This window comes from Schistocerca gregaria, chromosome 7 (genome assembly GCF_023897955.1).
Source record: "Schistocerca gregaria isolate iqSchGreg1 chromosome 7, iqSchGreg1.2, whole genome shotgun sequence".
In the NCBI taxonomy this organism is placed as follows: Eukaryota; Metazoa; Arthropoda; class Insecta; order Orthoptera; family Acrididae; genus Schistocerca; species Schistocerca gregaria.
The window spans coordinates 399714404-399734255 of record NC_064926.1 but is presented as its reverse complement, the minus strand read 5'-3'; the positions used below and the strand labels follow the sequence as shown (position 1 = coordinate 399734255).

The 19852-nt window shown below is 37.7% G+C and overlaps 1 protein-coding gene across 1 annotated transcript in view; it reads left to right on the top strand.

Moving 5' to 3' along the window:
- Nucleotides 1-19852, top strand: part of LOC126282240 (rab proteins geranylgeranyltransferase component A 2) — a 55835-nt gene that overhangs the window by 5752 nt on the left and 30231 nt on the right. The window contains exons 2-3 of the mRNA XM_049981827.1: nt 5724-5790; nt 19312-19512. Of these exons, the coding sequence (XP_049837784.1) occupies nt 5724-5790; nt 19312-19512 (268 nt within the window). The remainder of the gene's footprint in view (nt 1-5723; nt 5791-19311; nt 19513-19852) is intronic.

The following is a 19852-nucleotide window of genomic DNA, read 5'->3' as shown; positions in this document are numbered from 1 at the left end:
CAACAACAACAGTGTAAACTTTCAAAGTAGTAGACCAAATGTTATGTAAATAGACGTGGTAATGCAAATAAATTGAACTTACTATTAACATAACTGTCAACTACATACATTTCTTAATTTGCAGAGGCATTGTTTAAAATGTTGAAATCGCGGGTCCTTCTGGTGCATTAGTGTTGCTTTAATTGTTATGGTGTGTCCTTCAAGTTGCCCACAAATGATAATCACAACTGGAGGAATTGAGACCATGGATGCAATAGGTGATTTCAGACTCTTAGGTCAGATTTTTAAGTGCAGCATTGTTCATCTGTCTTTAATTTTTATGTGAAGAGGTCTCAGATATCAGCAAGCTAATGCACTGAGTTCATATTGTATATGAAGAAAAGCATTCTAGTGATTTTATTGTGGTTGACAATAACCACCACACTCTAGTCTCTGCATCTTGCAGTGGTAGCTTGCAAATTGACATGGTTAATAACATGTGCAGAACCGTGTACACTTAACATCCTCTTCAGGCTGTAACTTGGGCAGAGCCACGATCATTGGTGTCTTCAAGGTAATGTCTTTCAGGATATGCCAGCCAGTTGTTTGTAATACTCCCACCAGCTGTGAGGACAACTTCGCTATGGATCTACATCATGCACTACCAAATATTTTCCATGTGTGCCTCAGTCTTTTCCAAACATGATTATTTGTACACTTTATTGAACATGGATCCAGTTGTCTTAAACTTCTTTGACTTCATGTATCAATGATTTAGTAAGGAGGTTATTATTAAACTTGAATGATTCAAGTAACTGAAACATTATATACAAATCCTTTATTTGCCTCTACTGCGAACATCTCTGTGGAAACCACATGTCTGAGTGTTCTTGTGTCTCTATGTTCAGTAAGTTTAGTTCTGTATGTGGATGTCAATTTTTACGACGTGAGTTGTAGAAATGTGCCATACTGAGAAATGTTTTAAGGTAATTGGTATCTAGAAAAACTATTAACTGGACAAGATTTGTTGAGGGCAGTAGAAATGTGCCTGAGAAATATTTTAAGGTAACTCGCATTTAGAAAAATTATTAACTGGACAATATTTGTTGAGGGTAGTATGTAGACTATCTATTTACTTGTGTCAGCAACCAACTCTTTAAGCACTGATATATAATGTAAGCAGACTGTTCTGTCTTTTTAAAGTTTCCAGTCACAGTTACACTACAGTTGAGTGAAATAAGAGAGGTGAAAGAAAATCTGCAGGAATGCAAAAAGTGTAAAAGGTTATGTAATATTGGACTGCATAACTATTTGAAGTATAAGTTCAGATAGATAGATGGGATCTAATAATACTTAACTCTTCTATAGTTGTCTTTCTTCCTAACTGTGTCAAATATGTTTTATGAACTCTGAAATGTAGTTAACACAGTGTCTGTTAAATGTTTTTTGACCTACTCTCTTTGTTGCCTTTTCTTTTATATCTTTGTGTTCCTTCATCCTCATATAAGCTTCGGTTTCTTTAGGCCTGGGTGCAGAATGACCTGCACCCCATGTCCAACATCCTCCAAATCCTCCAAAAACCATTCCTCCATGCTCGCTTAAGAAAGACCATGTGGTTCCAAAATCTAAGAGTGCTGTTATTGATTTTTGTAGGTTGTGCAAAATCTGCATATTATTTCTCTCCTTGGTTCCAACCAAAATAAAATTCCGTGGATTTGGCTCCAACTAACTCCCTGAAGCTGGAACTTGTACACCAGTGGCAAGACGCAGTCAATACCTCCACTGCAGGATAACAACAGTGAAGTCACTGATGCCAATGTCACCAAAGCAGTGTTATTAAATATGGTTTTCCGAAACTCCTTCACCAAAGAAGATGAAGTAAATATTCCCGAATTCCAATCAAAAATGACTGCGAAGATGTGAAACATAGACGTAGATATCCTCGGTGTAGCAAAGCAACTTAAATCACTTAATTAAGGCAAGGCTTCCATTCCAGATGGTATACCAGTCAGGTTCCTTTCACAGTATGCAGATGCAGTACTTCCATATTTAGCAATTATATACAACCACTCGCTTACAGAAAGTTCCGTATCTAAAGTCTGGAAAGTTGCTCAAGTCACGCCAATACTCAAAAAGGGAAATAGCAGTAATCCGCTGAATTACTGAGCCATATCACTAACGCCAATTTGCAATAGGGCTTTAGAACATATAATATATTCATTATGAAGTACCTCAAAGGAAACGATTTACTGACGCAGTCGGCACAAATTCAGAAAATATAATTATTGTGGAACACGACTAGCTCTTTATACTCGTGATGTAATGAGTGCTATTGACAGGGGATGTCAAATTGACTCCATATTTTTAGATTTTCCCACGGCTTTCAATACCGTTCCTCACAAGCAACCACAACCCAACTGTGTACCTATGGAATATCGTCTCAGTTGTGCGACTGGATTCATGATTTCCTGTCAGAAAGGTCCTAGTTCGTAGTAATAGATGGAAAGTCATCGAGTAAAACAGAAGTAATATCCGGCATTCCCCAAGGAAGTGTTACTGGCCCTCTATTGCTTCTGATCTATATTAATGGCAATGGAGACAATCTTAGAAACCCTCTTAGATTATTTGCAGATGATGCTGTCATTTACCATCTTTTAAAGTCATCAGATGACCAAAACAAATTGCAAAATGATTTAGATAAGATACCTGTGTGGTGCGAAAAATGGCAATTGACCGTGGATAAAGAAAAGTATAAAGTTATCCACATGAGTACTTAAAGAAGTCCGCTAAATTTTGTGTAGCAGTAAAGTTACACAAATCTGAAGGCTGTAAATTCAACTAAATACTTAGGGATTACAATTGCAAATAATGTAAGTTGGAATGCTCACATAGGTAATGTTAGGGGTAGAGCAAACCAAACGCTGTGATTCATTGACAGAACACTTAGAAGGTGCAATAGATCTGCTAAAGAGACTGCTTACACTATACTTGTCTGCCCTATTGGCTTTGTGGCTTTGTGACAACAGATGTAACTTTAAATAATATAACTGGCTAAATAGGGCTAAGTAGTTTTCTTTTAATCTTGTATTTGTAATATTGAACCATTTTTTGGATGAAACAGAACATTGTCCAAAGTCTCGGAAAACTGGTTGCGAAAAAGTATTACTGTGTAACTGAAAATAATTTACAGAATGGTGTCTAATTTGGAGGCGACATCATTTTAGAAGTACAACGTGTGAAATATTAGTATCCAAAAAGATAGATAATTGGGGCTGGAAGAGGAAATGCACAACATCAATTTATCAGAAGTGCAGCAAAAGAGTGAAGTATGAGGAGGAGGAGGAGGAGGAAGAGGAAGAGAAGAATTAGTTGAGTAATACATCTGTAAAATTTGAAATAACAGTATATTTGTCCTTATCATATTCCTTCAGAACATATCAAATAGAAACTGGACTTCACAGTGCCTGAATGGAACTAAAAAGTCATCAAATAGTAAAGCAGTGTAACACAGTTTGATAATAGTAAATCACTCTTGCATTGAATGTGTTTGATTCAGAAGTTTGTGAGTAAAAAGTAGGTACATAGCTGTAAACATACAGGTGTATCAGAAAGGGAGTCAAATAGAAACCATGAAAAATTTGAGAGTAGGAAGACAGACCAAATGAAATTTAACCAGGTCAGCATCTTAGAAAACGGTTACTCAGAGCTACACCTTATGCATGCAGCAAAATATATTGTTGGTGTAAAGAAAGAAAAAGAAAAGAAAATTCCAAATAGAAAAAAGTTTTAAAGAGAAGATGAAAATTTCAAGAAAATTATGATAAGAACATATTATATTATGTTGAATCGACAAAAAATGGAAATGTCCTTGAGAAGATTTGAGAAGTGGCAATAATAATTTGCTAAGTGAAATAATTGAAAACAATAAAACATGAAAGGGAAAAAAACTTATGTAGGGTGTACATTATAAGTAGTCATTTAAGGAGGCATGGTAATTAAAAGCTAAATTGTCGTGAAATAGGGGAGTGTGTGTCATGGATATGATAAGCAAATGGGAATGGCTATCATTAAAATAAAGGCATTCATTGCGGCACGATCTTCTCACAAAATTTCAGTCACCAACATTCTCCTCAGTGTGTGAAAATATTTTGTTGGTGTCCACCTACATAGGGAGAAACGGTCATTATAATAAAATAAGAGAAATCAGAGTTTGCATGGGAAGATTGAAGTGTTCATTTTTCCCCACACACTGTTTGAGAGTGAGAGTGAAAGTGGAATTGTAGAGAAGTAGCATGAAGGTGGTTCGATGAACCCTCTTCCAGACACTGGATTGTGAATTGCAGGGTAATCATGTAACAAAAAAATAATCAATTTTTGAAAATGTAATGTAATTTATAGATAAAAAATCTGCTTACCAAGCAGCAACAGGAAAACACACATGTAAAAAGTATTGTTTACACAAGCTTTAAGAGCCAGTGGCTCTTTCTTCTTGGAGAGGGGTTGAAGGGGAAGGAAGAGGGATGAAGGAAAATGATTGGTGAGGTTTAGGAAAAGGGGAAGAGTTCAGAAAAGTCTCCCAGCACCCCAGGTCAGGGAAGACTTACCAGAATAGATGAGAAGGAAGGGCCTACAATATATTCACTAAAGTTGTCACCAGCAACATTGAAGAAATATTAGATTTTAATCAAAGGAAAAAAAAACTGGCTCTAGAAGTGGATATAGCACAGGAGACCATCTGTGCTGCAGCTCCATTAGACTTAACCAGGATAGTGAACATTTTGGAGGTGAAAGGGCAAGTTGAACAAGGTGCTTCTAGATTACAAATACTAATTTTGGAAGTCCTTTAAACAGTTTCCGGATTCTTAAATGGGGAAAACAGACAAATATATTTCAGTGGATCAGTTTTAACAGCCTCCATTTTGCAGATGATTTTTTACTGTCTGCCTTTAGAGCAGATAAACAACAAATGGAAGAACTTTTTAGAGCAACTCTGAAAATAAATGTGAAAATAAATTACAATAAGAAAAACAATTTATAACCAACAGGTCAAAAAGAAAATAGTACAAATTAACAAAGATGTCATAGAAACAGTTTGTTTTGTAGTTAGGACTGTTTATGACGACAGTTGGATGGACTGGAAAAGAAATTAACAGATTAGCCAAAATTACCTGGAGAGATTTCTTAAATTAATCTTAAGATATGTTTTTAAAGAAAAATTTACCTTAATTTGAATTACCAATTTTGAATTAATGGTATCGAGACATGGACTTTAATGAAGAAAGGTAGTTCAGCAAGCAGTGGAGAGATGCATGTTGGGAATTGCTAGAACACAAACAAATAGATCAGCAAGCAGATGAGTAAGATTGATTATGACTATAATTAAAATTAAATGGTGATGGGCAGAAGATACATCTAGGTGCATGAATGATCAGTGAACCATGGAAGTACTTTGCTTGATGCGGATACATAAAAAAAACTGAGAAGGCATCCTGGTTAAAGGAGGGTAGATGGCTCTAGAAAATTTGCAGAATCCACTTGGGTACATGTGCCTTAAGGCTATCAAATATGGACAGCTCTTGGAGGAGGTCTTTATTCAGCAGTGGATGAAATGGCTGATTGTGTTACGCAGTAATCCAAAAAAATCATTTTGCTGTAATAATAGTATACTCAGTATATGTTATTGGTTATACGTCATTTTTTAACCATTCAGTTAACAAAGTATTAATTTAAATTTCTGTTCACAGGAATGACAGAATCAATTGTTGCTGCAGCAGCCAGCAGAGTTGGTAAGAAAGTTCTTCATCTAGACAGGTAAGGGAAGAATTATTTCTGTTTTTATAGCTACAGAAAAATTATCTGTGTAATATCAGTATAAAGATAATAAAATTAAGTGTATTATATTAAAGGGTTTACTGTTTGCAGTCAGTCTTACAGTTTATACATATTTAATTTTTTGTCCAAGTTAGGTAATATATTGCCAGCAGAAAAATTCTACTTTGGGATCACAAAAGCTGAATATGTTGTTCTTTAAAAAAACTGACAGAAAAGTGGGGAACCAGCTGTCTCAAACCTAAAAAAAAAAAAAAAAATTGGCATGTGAACATATTAACACTCTTTTTTAACACAGACATTGTAAATCCTTTTACCCAGTTTGTCTTTATAGTTCAGTCTTCATACTCAGCATCTCCTTTTCACTGCCACTGTCCATATATGTCACTCTCCCACTGCCTCCTTTTTCTCTGTTGATTTAAAATATATCCCACAGCCACTGACTCCATTCTCATTTACAGGGTTTCATTGTGTGTTTCTTTCCCACTGCCACTGTCTCCATCATATTTCGTCAGCTCAAAAATTGTGAGTGATCTTAACTTATTTTGTCCTCTTTACTCACATGTTCAAAATTCCAGTCAAAAATGTGCTCTCCCCTATACCTGTATGTTAAAGCTCGTCATTCTAGGAGAGTCCAGATTTCCCAAGTGTATGCATGCTCTCCAAACATTTGTATTTTCATTTCCACTGTCTCCTCTTTATTTGCTTCCACTTATTCTATCTCCAGCCATTTCTTTTTCTATTTTACTGCTGCTACCTCACAATGACCATCAGTATCACCTCTCTTTTCCACTATCACCGTCTCTTTACTACTCTCTCAGCAAAAAAGTGTGAATGTTTGTGTGCCAACATTTTTGTTGAGGAAGGTGGAATGAGAATGGAGGCAGCTGGTTCCCCACTTTTCTTGCAGACTTTTTTTGTGCTTTGACAGGAATATATTTCTGCTGGTTCCCTTCTTTTCCCTGCCACAGCTCATATAAAAAAAGTTCTATACAATTCTTGAAATTTTCCTGCCATAGAAGGTATTCCAAGAATTTTTGGAATTGCAGCAGGATAACATAGACTTCTTGCCACAATATTTTGGCTGACAGCCATTCAGCCATCTTCAGGTGAGTGTTTCACACTACATTTATACTAAAAATTGGCGAGGACATGCACTATGGCAGCTGCTTTATGAGCGACCGCTCTACTATTATGCGCCCTCTTTGAATATTGCTCCATCTATGGCACGCAGGCACAAGCGTAATGTGATACTTGTGTGCACTCTGTCAGAATACACACTCGTGGACTTAAAATTCAGATGTGGAAATTAATAAAATATAAACACAGTCCACAGATTCCTAATAATTGAATCCCAGAAGGATCTCGTCGAGGCCAAGATTTCCATGGAATGTCCTGCAGATATATAATGCGTGGCTATAACAGACTTACTGAGCTGTGAAAGGTAAACATGGCAGTCATGTTCAATGCATCTTTGTTGCACTGTGCACATTGTCTGACCAATGTAGGTTTTGCCACACTGACAATGTATTCTGCAGATTCCAGCCTTCCACAATCCCAGGTGGTTCTTTGACGAAGGAAGAAGAGTAAAAGTCTTCGTAGGTGGGCATAAGATTATTTCAATGTGCTGTTTCTTAAGATTCTCCCTAAATCAATGAAATACTGCTGATGTACAGGAGGAACGTCCTGGATTTGAACTGATCCTTGTCCTTGTGATCTTGTCTTTCTTTTTCCTTAAAGCTCTGTTGATCTGAAGTGGGGAATATCCATCATCTATGAACATTGATTGCAGGTGTACCAGCTCCTTTACAAGACACAACATGCGTCTGGTGCACCAACATTCAAAGGATGTCCGTAGCTTGTGATGGGTGCTGGTAACTAGATTCCTGAAAATGCAGAACTGTATGTGTTGTTTATTGTAAACAGAATTCCCCAATGATCCATCCACTTTCCATGTGGCCAAGATGTCTAGAAAAGGCAGAAGGCCGCCCTTCCCCACTTTCATTGTAAATTTAATATTGTCATATAGAATTCAGATGCTGCAAAAAGCATGACTGTTGTTATTCACCATGGAGCCACACTACAGAAGTATCATCTTCATTTTGCCAGAAGACTTGTGGTTTAAGTGCTGTTATAGAAAATGCCCTTGCCTCAAATTATTCCATAAAAATTTTGCTACCAGAGGGGGGGAGAGAGAACCACCTATGGCAACACCATTGAATAAAAAGTAGCTTGAAGAAAAGGGATGATGAAATAGTGGTGTTGTTTCGGCTTTGAACTTAGTGCTGCTGAGTGACACTGAATCCATGAGAGGAACCGGTAGTGAAGACTGAGATAACATTGAAGATTACTAAAAAGTCATTTTGACTCGATGAATTGAATTTAAGTGTGCTAGTAGAGTCACTGGAGTTGTGAATATCATGTGAACTCTTCCCTACAAAAGATCTTAGTAAAGAATCAAGATGCTAGGTAAGTCATGGAGTGCCAATATTGCTCACAATAGGACATAATGGAAGACCTTCTTTGTGAATTTTTGGAAGACAGTATAACCATGGTGGAACAGAGCTGTGAGATTAATGTTTTTGCAACTTCTTGTGGAAGGGAAGAGAAATTTGGCAACACTGCCATTGTTCTATTCTCTCTGTGGGGTCTCTATCAATCTTCTGATACAATGGTTCACTCAGCAAGCCATTTTGTAATAGCACAGTGGTGTTTTCCTTGTCCACTGGAAGAATCACCTTGTGAGAATCTTCTCGTAGCTTTCCTAATGCGACCCTTTCAATCGAGGAAATGTTAAGCTTCAGAGGTGCAGCTCATAGAGTCCCCCTTGTGGATTCATTGTCACTCATCAGCAGTAAGTCCAAAGTTTATATAGCAGTGCTGTTTTACCATGCCCTATCCTCAAACTATTTTCTGTTCAACAGTGAATATTTTGAGCAAATTGATGGTGTTGCCACGAGTCTTCTCTCCACTCTGGTAGTGAAATTTTTTATTGAAGACTTTGAGGAGATGGCTCTTGATTCGGGATAACTTAAATCAAAAGTCTTCTGGCAATGTGTGGATGGTACTTTTGTTGTATTGCCCCGAAGAAGAACTGTCACACTTTTTGCAGCATCTAAACTCTCTCCACAATAATATCAACTTTATGATGATGGAAATGGAGGAGGGCGGCTGTCTGCCTTTCCTGGACATCTTGGTCAGACAGAAAGTGGATGGATCATTGGGACATTCCATTTACCATAAGTCCACAGATACAGATGTGTATTTGCATGCATCTGGTTGCCACCATCAATCACAAACTATGGGCATCCTCGAACACTGTTACTCCTTGCGAAGGATATACACCTACAATCAGTGTTAAAAGATAATGGATATTCCCTGCATCAGTTCAGCACAGCTTTAAGGGAGAAGAAGAGTGCCCATCCACAGGATCAAGAGAAAGAGCGGTTGAAGTCCAGTGTGCTCCTCCTGTAGATCAGCAATATTTCTTCAAAATAAGAGAGAATCTTAAAAAAACATCATGTCAAAGTAATCTTCAACCCACCTTCAAAGACTTGGCCTCTTCTCGGTATGGAAAGTATAATCTGGGATTGCGGAAGGCTGGAATCTACAGAATACCTTGCCAGTGTGTCAAAGCCTACATAGGACAGACGATGTTTACAGTGTGTGAAAGATGCATTGAACTTGGGCTTGACAAGATCTTATGGGATTTAGTTATTAGGAATAGGTGGAAATACATTTAGCACAAGCTCTTATTAATCATGGTGGTGACATTCAACTGGATAAGGTATGGGACCCAGTAATTTCATTAATTTCTTCAGAGAGAAAATGTTTATATGACCTGTCCAGCGATATTTAATTTTACAAATTTTGGCATCTGAATTTTAATGTCACAAGTGCGTATCCTAACAGATAGTGGACATATATTATTGCATTACGCATGAGCCTGCACACCATAGATGGAACAGCAGGACGCATCACTCAACAGATATCACTCGTATAGTGGCTGTCTTCACGCATGTGACTGTAAACCAGTTTTTGGTATAAAGGTGGCAATATGAACTAACAGTCTCAAGTGTGAAACACTCACCTGAAGGTACTGTAACTTTTAACCTCTAGATGTCAGTAACGGTTAATGATGTGGGAAAAAATTGTGCACTTCCCTGAGAATACTATCACAAGCATATACTGTAAAAGTTTTGATGATTTACTATGGATTGAAATTATAGAAGTGGCTATCCCCACAATTGATACTTTCTGTATCCAAAAATCTGATTTTTCGTGGTTTTTGTAGGAACTGCCTATGAACAAATAGTGCTTTTATAAGCCACCTATGACCCATCCTGACCACCACACCTAATCCAAAAGAATCCACTGATTTGCTCAATTTGCTTGGGCTGGTAGAAGTGTGTAATTTTTCAATTGTGTCCATTTATTGTAGTATAACTACCGTATGCTCATTCTTCTGATAGGTATACAAATGGTCATTAGACCGAGAGCTATCCAGAACACTTGTCTCTCATATTTGTGATCATTAGAACCTTAGATATGACCCACTAAAAAGTAGCATTTTCATGTACAGTTTTTTGGAGCAGTGCAGGGACCGATGGTTGCTTATTTGTTGGTTCTCACCAATGCTCTCTCTCAACCCTTTCAGACCATTCGGCTACAATCATGTACATTAACTTTTACTGTATGTTAGCTGCAACAGAAGTATTTTTCCCAATGGAAACCTGAACTACACGTTTGTGAATGTTCAATTTTTTCATCATGCTCATGTCCTGTCAACTATTGGGCAACACTATGAAAATATCAGCAAGTCAGTGTAGCAGCAGATCATGGTCACCAGAATGCACAGATGTGGGTGGTTCACTGTATTCCGCTGTATGTTTTAATATTGTTTTGTTATTTTGCATGTTAATTATTGAATGAGAATTTTACTATTTATTACGATAGAGAATATTTTGTAAAGGGTTATTTTAGTTCATAAAATTAAACCAAGTCTGTAAAGTCTGTTTAGAAAATGGGCATATATATTTTTTTTTATAAATCTTTAATCTAAAATCATTAAAAGGTCACCTAAGAGCATTACTCTGTAAAGAAAAATTTTCCTTCCTCCAGAAAAAACTTCAGGTCTGAAAGAGTTAATGTTTGACAGTGGTTGTTTTAGAGGACAGAGTAATTCAACAAAAGTACACTAAATAAATGTCATCATTAGATTAGTTTTCATATGTAAATGTTTTGATGTCCCAAGTGGTAGTATCCCAGTATCTGTGCATAATTTCACTCACTTGTGACTTTGTTTTCACTGTCAGCAAATTTTGTGGTGCATTTATACAACCAGCTTATGGTCATTGGGTCCCGAACTGCCATGACCAGGGTTTGCAAATCTGAATATAGTAGTCAAAAGTTGGCAGTGGTGACCAGAGAAAGATAGTTTCTCTAACTGGCAGTGCAGATGTGAGCCTGGATGAGCTGTTCAGCTGGTACTTGACATTGCTGTATGGTGAGTCAGTGCAGGCAGAGCTGGAGATGGTGCTTATGATTGTTGACTGGTTGCACATTGCAGTGATGCCGGTGGAGACTATCAGAGATGAGACTGCACTATGTGTAGTTTGCACTTCAGCAGGGGAAAGGGAGGTTGGCCTCAGAGTTAGGTTAAATCGTGACGACAGGCTCCCTTCCCTTCCCTTCAGTGTCTCAGCCAGTGTAGAAATATCTCCAGCGTGTACATGGAAGATGTAATGTACCACATTGGACTGTAGTATTTGCTCAGAATTACCTATTCTTCACCAAAATATCTAGGTGTACAACAGCTTGAAGTTGGAAGACAGGCTTTGAACAGCACAGTAGTATGCATTACAGAGGACACAGCTTTTTGTAGGTAAACATTTTCAATTTGAAGCTGATGAACTAACAGAGCTATACATTGATAAGAAATTAATCATAACCTATTGGTTATATGGACGTTTTCTTCAGCAAATTAGCTGAAGTTCTGGAAAGAGCCTCAGCCATGTAAACTAAACTAATAATATCTGGACACATAAACATGAACAAAGATGTTGAGGTTGAAATTAACTTTTCAGACATTTTGAACAGTTTTGGCATACCACAAATCATAAACACTGGTTCTAGGGTATCATGTCTTCTCTGATCTTTACTGTCAAATAATAAAGCTAGAAACAGGCTTGATAAAACCAACAAAAGTGCAGGGCTACAGGAGGACATTCTTGGAACACAAAATGCATACTGTATCTGGGTACTGGCAAATCAAACGTGGGACATTCTCAATTATTCGTTAGAGGTATTCAAATATGTGTCTTCCCCTACAGTTCTTAACCTCTGCAGCTCCCTTTAGTAACATGGTGGTTATTCCCTGATGTCACAATACATGTCTTATCATCCTTTCCATCCTCCTTGCCGGCATCTTCCACATGTTCTTTTCTTCACCAATTCTGCAGAGAGCCACCTCATTCTTTATTTTATCAGGCCAGTGAAGTGTATACAGCAAACAATGTACATGTTAAGCTCTCTAAATTCTGCACATTATTGGAATTAATTTTTGGGGAAACATTTCAAAAGAAGCTACTTCAACAGCAGTAGCTAATGAAAATACATGGATAACTGGAGGTATCAAAGTCTCTTGAATTCCTATTCTTTACAAAAGTGCTACACTAGTTCACAGTTCTTCCTATCACATGTAAAGCACAGTACAGTAAGATATAAAGAAGGGTAGTGCTTGCTGCAAAAAAAAAAAAGTCATTCAATGAAAATATATAATGCAGACAATAAAAACAAAGTGCTGTGGAATTTCATTAAAAATGAAACAGGAAAAGGCAGACACAATTATAAAGCATACAAAACAAAGATATAGGTAGGGTAATAGAAAATCTTTGGGCATTGGCAAATTTTGTAAATGACTGAATGCCCCAACTGTTAACAGTGGGAAGCAACATTCAATGATAGTCAGTCATTGTATTTAACACAGTACCTGACATGCTTTATTCATTTTAATTAATAGTTCCATGATAAAATGAGAGATAGCAGTTGTAATACAAATTTCAGATTTTTGCTAATAGCACTTTTGTCAGAGAGTGTGCATGTAAACAGTGGTAAATGCCAGTAGTAGTAATGCAGGTGAAGTTCAAGTCAGGAAAATGCTTTTTGGGGTCCATTAGTGTGAATCTGTGTGTGAATCATAGATTCATTTTGAAAATTGTTATACATTAATATTACAAAAATTGTTAATTCAAATCTTCGTGTCAGAAAGTGAAGCAATTTCGATCTTTTAAATCCATATTTTGAGAGATCTTAGGGTAAAGCTTGGTTAATTTGAATAGCAGGTAAACAGTTGTAAGTCAGTTCTGACCCACATTAAGTGCCCAGAAACAAGATGGCAGTCATAAGAGTCGAGGGGCATGAAAGGGAAGCAGTGGTTGGGAAAGGAGTGAGACAGGGTTGTAGCCTCTCCCCGATGCTATTTAATCTGAGTACTGAGCAAACAGTAAAGGAAACAAAAGAAAAGTTCGGAGTAGGCATTAAAATCCATGGAGAAAAAATAGAAACTTTGGGTTCGCCGATGACATTGTAATTATGTCAGAGACGGCAAAGGACTTGGAAGAGCAGTTGAACGGAATGGACAGTGTCTTGAAAGGAGGATATAAGATGAACATCAACAAAAGCAAAACGAGGATAATGGAATGTAGTCCAATTAAATCGGGTGATGCTGAGGGAATTAGATTAGGAAATGAGACACTTAAAGTAGTAAAGGAGTTTTGCTATTTAGGAAGTAAAATAACTGATGATGGTCGAAGTAGAGAGGATATAAAATGTAGACTGGCAATGGCAAGGAAAGCGTTTCTGAAGAAGAGAAATTTGTTAACATCGAATATAGGTTTAAGTGTCAGGAAGTCATTTCTGAAAATATTTGTTTGGAGTGTAGCCATGTATGGAAGTGAAACATGGACGATAACTAGTTTGGACAAGAAGAGAATAGAAGCTTTCGAAATGTGGTGCTACAGAAGAATACTGAAGATAAGGTGGATAGATCACGTAACTAATGAGGAGGTATTGAATAGGATTGGGGAGAAGAGAAGTTTGTGGCACAACTTGACTAGAAGAAGGGATCGATTGGTAGGACATGTTTTGAGGCATCAAGGGATCACAAATTTAGCATTGGAGGGCAGTGTGGAGGGTAAAAATCGTAGAGGGAGACCGAGAGATGAGTACACTAAGCAGATTCAGAAGGATGCAGGTTGCAGTAGGTACTGGGAGATGAAGAAGCTTGCACAGGATAGAGTAGCATGGAGAGCTGCATCAAACCAGTCTCAGGACTGAAGACCACAACAACAACAACAAGTTTGTGAGTAAACAATGTTATGTTTCCACTGCCAAATTTTTAAGAATAAAATTTTGGGTAAAATTTACCATTTTAGAAATCTGTTGTTTCTCTAAATATATTTGAAAATAGCAACTTATCTGAGTAAAAAAAATCACATTTCGAGCACTTGCTACATCTTATTTATAATATTTTATTGAAACTTTGCTGTGCAATTTCTCAAAATAGCCAGCCACCTTGTCCCCAACCATTGTTTACAGCAGAATTCTTAATTTCTCTGGTATTGTTAAGTTACAGTAAAATCCTCCTAAAACGCATGTAGCACTCACAATGAATTACATTGGAAGTGCAGTGATGCTCTTTCCCACAACAGTGGGCGTAGTCAGGTATACAGTACAACAGTTAAAAATAAGAAGTCAGCAAACATAGATGAAGTTATAGCCTCTGTTTTGAAAGCATGTGTAGGCAGCATGCAAGCTAATGCAATGAATATACAAGACTAAAAGCTTTCTTCCCTACCTATCGAGTAGTCTCAAAGTAATCGAATCGGTAATGAAAGATAGATTGAGTTTCATGAATAAATATAGTGTTTTAATGAAGCATAGTTTGGTTTTAGACTTGTCCGAGTCATTTGACGCTTTTGACCTTAAAATACTTGTTCACAAGTTAGGTGCATTAGATGAGACAGGAGTAGCAAACAAATGCTTCCAGTGATACATGAAAACAGTGTAATATGACATGGAGAAAGAATTCTCTTTGCTGATGACAGCAGCATCATAGTAGCTGATAAAACACCAGAACTACTATTGGAAGATGCAAATGAAGGCCTCAAGGAGGTTTATGACTGGGTGGGATGAAATAAATTAGCACTGGGTAACCAGAAAACAAGCATTACTCACTTCAGTATAAAGAAGAAAAACAACTCTGTCACATTAAGCATAAATGATATAGAAAGAAACATTCCACATGGGAAAAATATATTAAAAAATATGCTGTGACTTACCATACGGGAAAGTGCTGGTAGATAGACACAATAACACACACACACACACACACACACACACACAAAATTCAAGCTTTCGCAACCCAAAGTTGCTTCATCAGGAAAGAGGGAAGGAGAGGGAAAGACGAAAGGATATGGGTTTTAAGGGAGAGGGTAAGGAGTCATTCCAATCCCGGGAGCGGGGAAAAAAGACAGGTATATACTTGCGCCCGCGGGCGCCCCCACACACACACACACACACACACACACACACACACACACACACACACAGGCAGACATATATATTGTGTAAAAAAAATTATAGTTTTTAGGGATAAACAGTTGTTGTCAACTAAGATGGAATGAAGACAAAAAGATACTGGCAAAATAGCTCAGTCAACAAAGACCAAGAAAGGGGCAAAAAGGGGTAAAAAATTATGTAGTCACAATTTTTTTACAGTGTTTTAAAGGAGTATAACGAGCATCGTACTTAAAAATCCCGGCGAGGGTGCAGTTAAAGATATCATTTTTATGTTTTTCGTAGTTAACTCTATAACCGCAACTTATAATGAAAATTTTTACCATTATAAAATTAAACTAAATTAAATTTTCTATAAAAAACAGTCCTATTCATTTTTTTCTCCTGTTCTAACAGTTTTAGAGTTTCAAATAATGAAAAAAATAACAATAATCAAAAGCTGTTTAGATGGTATAAAATTAATAGTTTTTGTTAAATGAAGATGGTTGTAAACAAATACTGCATGTGTGTACCACATCTAAGAGGTAAATTGGGGTCTGGAGGGGGATGAGAAAGGGGGGGGTGACTTAAGAGAGAAGAATGGTTGCTGATTGTGATCACGCACTGTCATTTTGCCTTGTCAATAGATTTGCTATCTGAAGAGTGAGGCAAGTCACTACTCTATCTACCCCACCCCACTATGTCACAAGAAACAATTACCGAGCGAGGTGGCGCAGTGGTTAGCACACTGGACTCGCATTCAGGAGGACAACGGTTCAAACCAGTTTCCGGCCATCCTGATTTAGGTTTTCCGTGCTTTCCCTAAATCGTTTCAGGCAAATGCCGGGATGATTCCTTTGAAAGGGCACGGCCGATTTTCTTCCCTAAACTGAGCTTGTGCTCCGTCTCTAATGATCTCGTTGTCGACAGGATGTCAAACACTAACCCACCCCCCCCCCCCCCCCAAGAAACAATTACAGGGTGTGTAATAAATCAGACAATGGAAACTTCAGATGGGAATATCAACAATGTAGGAAAAGACGTGGTACTGCTCTGCATAAAGAAGACACGTCAAGTTGCTGACAGGCACAGTTAAGACACTCGCGTAAAGCTTTTGGCCACAGCTGTCGTCAGTTAAAAAAAACACACACACACACACACACACACACACACACACACACACACACACACACACACACACACACACCAGAATCTTCGGCCGAAATGCAACCATTGATAGTGGAGAAAATTAGAATGACATTGTTGATGACATAGTGCCAGCATGTTACACTTGCAGTAGGCTCTTCAGTGTGGTAGACAGTTGACAGCACCACCTGTTAAGTTTTCTTTTCATAAGGTCTCACTTAACAACTGCAAATAAAAACTTGCTCAATAAACTGAAAATAATTCCACTGTACAAGCACTATCTCCATGAAGTTATTTGTACCTTCACATAAGAGAACTGGGCTGGGAATGCTAGAGGGGTATAGTCTGTTAAACTGAAAAGCAGGTAGTGCTGGTGGTGAAGAAAGTCGCCTGCCCCAGCAGATTGCACTTGTAATGTAGTGAGGTAAAGAGAGTGGGGACTTACTGCTCACTCTTCAGCTTGAAGACCTATGAACGAATGAACTACATCATCACAATCTGCCAACATACCTTCCCTCATGCAATTAACATCCACCACCAACTCCTTCCATGTTACACCACCAGAACACATTTAATCCCTTAATACAGCTGTAATGCACATAGATGTGGTACAGTCATTTAATATTTGTTTTTGACTCACTTCGGTTAACAATAAACAATTATTTCATACTATTAAAACACTGTTTTTAATAATTTGTGACTTTTTTTCCATTCCCTGATATGTCGAAGCCATTAGTCCTACAGAAGAAATTAAGAAGACCGTTTTTCATAGAAAGTTTAATGTAGTTTGATTTTATACTAGGAAACATTTTATCTGGAAGCCATTTTCAAGCTATTCAAGGAAAAATATTAAAAAGTGATCATTTAAATGCATCGCTGCCTACCAGGCTGTAGAGAATGAAGGTGCAGAATGGAGGAAAAATATGAATTACCACTTTGCCTAAGACTCGTAGATTTTGGGGAACCTTCAGACTCAATTTCAATGAAAGTATGTACCAACAGCTCTTGAAAAACAAGTCATTGATTTCAGCATATGTTAATATAGAAAAGAGTACATATCTTAGTACTGCAGCTTCCATTAGATTTTTTCACCAGGACAGTTGAACATTCAGAACTCATAGAGAAGTAGGACAGTGCGATCAAGCTTTGAAATGCTTCAGAAATTGTACAACCAATAAACATGTGACTAATGAGGATATTATTGTCATTAATTAACATAGGCTTTCTTTGAAGATATCTTCAGAAAAAATAGGCAGTAAGATTATAAACAAAAATTGTGCTCTGTTTTTGCCATTGTAATTATAAATGTGATAGAATTTTTCATATATTAACAGTAAAAACTACTAACTCAACCTCCTATTTTTAATAAAAAGAGGTCAGTTGTGTATTGATTTTAAGTATCAAGGGGACAACTCGTTAAATTTGCAGAGTCATTGGGAGTCACACACTAGAGAGAAAGAAAACTTACTAGCTTTCAGAAAAAATCCTTTGCAGAGCTAGTGGGGACACACACACACACTTACTAGCTTTCAGAAAAAATCCTTTGCAGAGCTAGTGGACACACACACACACACACACACACACACACACACACACACACACACACACACACACACACACACAACGTGAGCAATCGACCCAACCAGCACTTCCTACACCTGCCCTGCCCCACAGGCCTATCGAACACATCAGTGTGTTTCACCCGTGAAAGCAACCACCTCATTCCAACTGTGCTGCAATCGCTGCTCAGTTTTTTTATATTGATATAATAACCCAACCAACTGTCCTCCAGAATGAATGCCCAATACCAAACTCTGGACAATAACAGAATTGACCACCCAGTGGCACAACACACAGCCAAGCACAACATGCTTGATTTCAATAGCTGTTTCACAACCTAGACCATCTGCATCCTTTCCTCCATCCTCGCCTTTTCTGAACTACACAGGTGAGCTTATCCTTGCAACACATCCTTCACTCTCATAAATATCCTGGCCTCTGTCTCTGTTAAGCCACTGTACCCACATCCTCCACCCAACAATTTCCCCTTCCTCTGCCCTCTCACTGCATCCCCATCCACACCACCTTCATTGTACTCTGAACTCCACTGGCTCCATTACCCATGCAACATATGCCTAGCTCGTGCACCTCCCACCCTTCCTACCTGCTACCTTCCTCTGAGCTGCTACCCACCGCAATCCCTATTCCTACCTACCACCTCCCTTTCCCTCTGCCCAACCCACCTGACATCAAACCCCATCCCACCACATTCCACCTGCAAAAATGTAATCCTGGCATTGACTGCCCAGCCAGCACAATGTAGGGGCACAGACGCGTGCGTGCGCACGCATGAACGTGTGTGTGCGTGTATGTCTATACTCGTGCTCAACAAGGGATTTATTCTGAAAGCTAGCTAGCAAGTTTTCCCTCTCTTTTGTGTGTGCCTGTCAATAGCTAAACAAAGCTGCCATTTGCTGAGTGGTCTTCTTACCCAAATTATTTGCATTCTACCAGAACTTTCCTACCATTTCAGTTGTATGTGTGTAGAATGGGTTGAAAATCTTTGCCCAGAACTTAAAAAGAAAATACTCTCAAACTTTTCTCTGCATAAATAGAAAGCCCTTCTGAATTGACTAACTTTGGTCAGTACATTTGGCATTAATTTTGGAGACTGTTCTTGAAATAATAAATGGAAAACATTTTCCTTTTCATATCCCATATTTTAAAAATCCCTAACTGTGATTTGATTGCCATATAATTGTAACTTAATGTCTTTCTTTTCTATTCTTCATTTTGTAGCAATGAATATTATGGAGGATTATGGGCATCATTCAACTTTGAAGGCTTCCAGAAGTGGATGGAAGAATGTAGACAACCAGCTAAGGCTACTGATGATGTTGAATTACCAGATGGAATACTGAGGAATGGCGAGGCTGCTGTAAAGGCTGGAAATCAATTCTCAGTAATAACCAATATTGAGGAGAAATGGTGTATCATAGAGTAAGTACTGCATGATATTTCCTTCCAATAATGCTTCTTCTGGATTCTGATGTTGGCATTGCGATAATAGTTGATGACTTGATTAATGTTGCAAAGCATTTGCGCATACTATAACTGTATTCTGTGAAGTGGATTGTCTCTGAAATTGTTTTTATGTATAAATATTGAAGAGATTGAAGCTTTATTAAAGTGGTAATTGCCATCAGAACTGATACACTACATTTATTTTACATTTATGCTTTAATCGCTATTTTATGTAATTCATTGACTATTGCATTACAGTCTGAGTTTTGATGCCGTTAAAAAAAAAAAAATAGGAAGGTTAGGAGAATATGAGAGG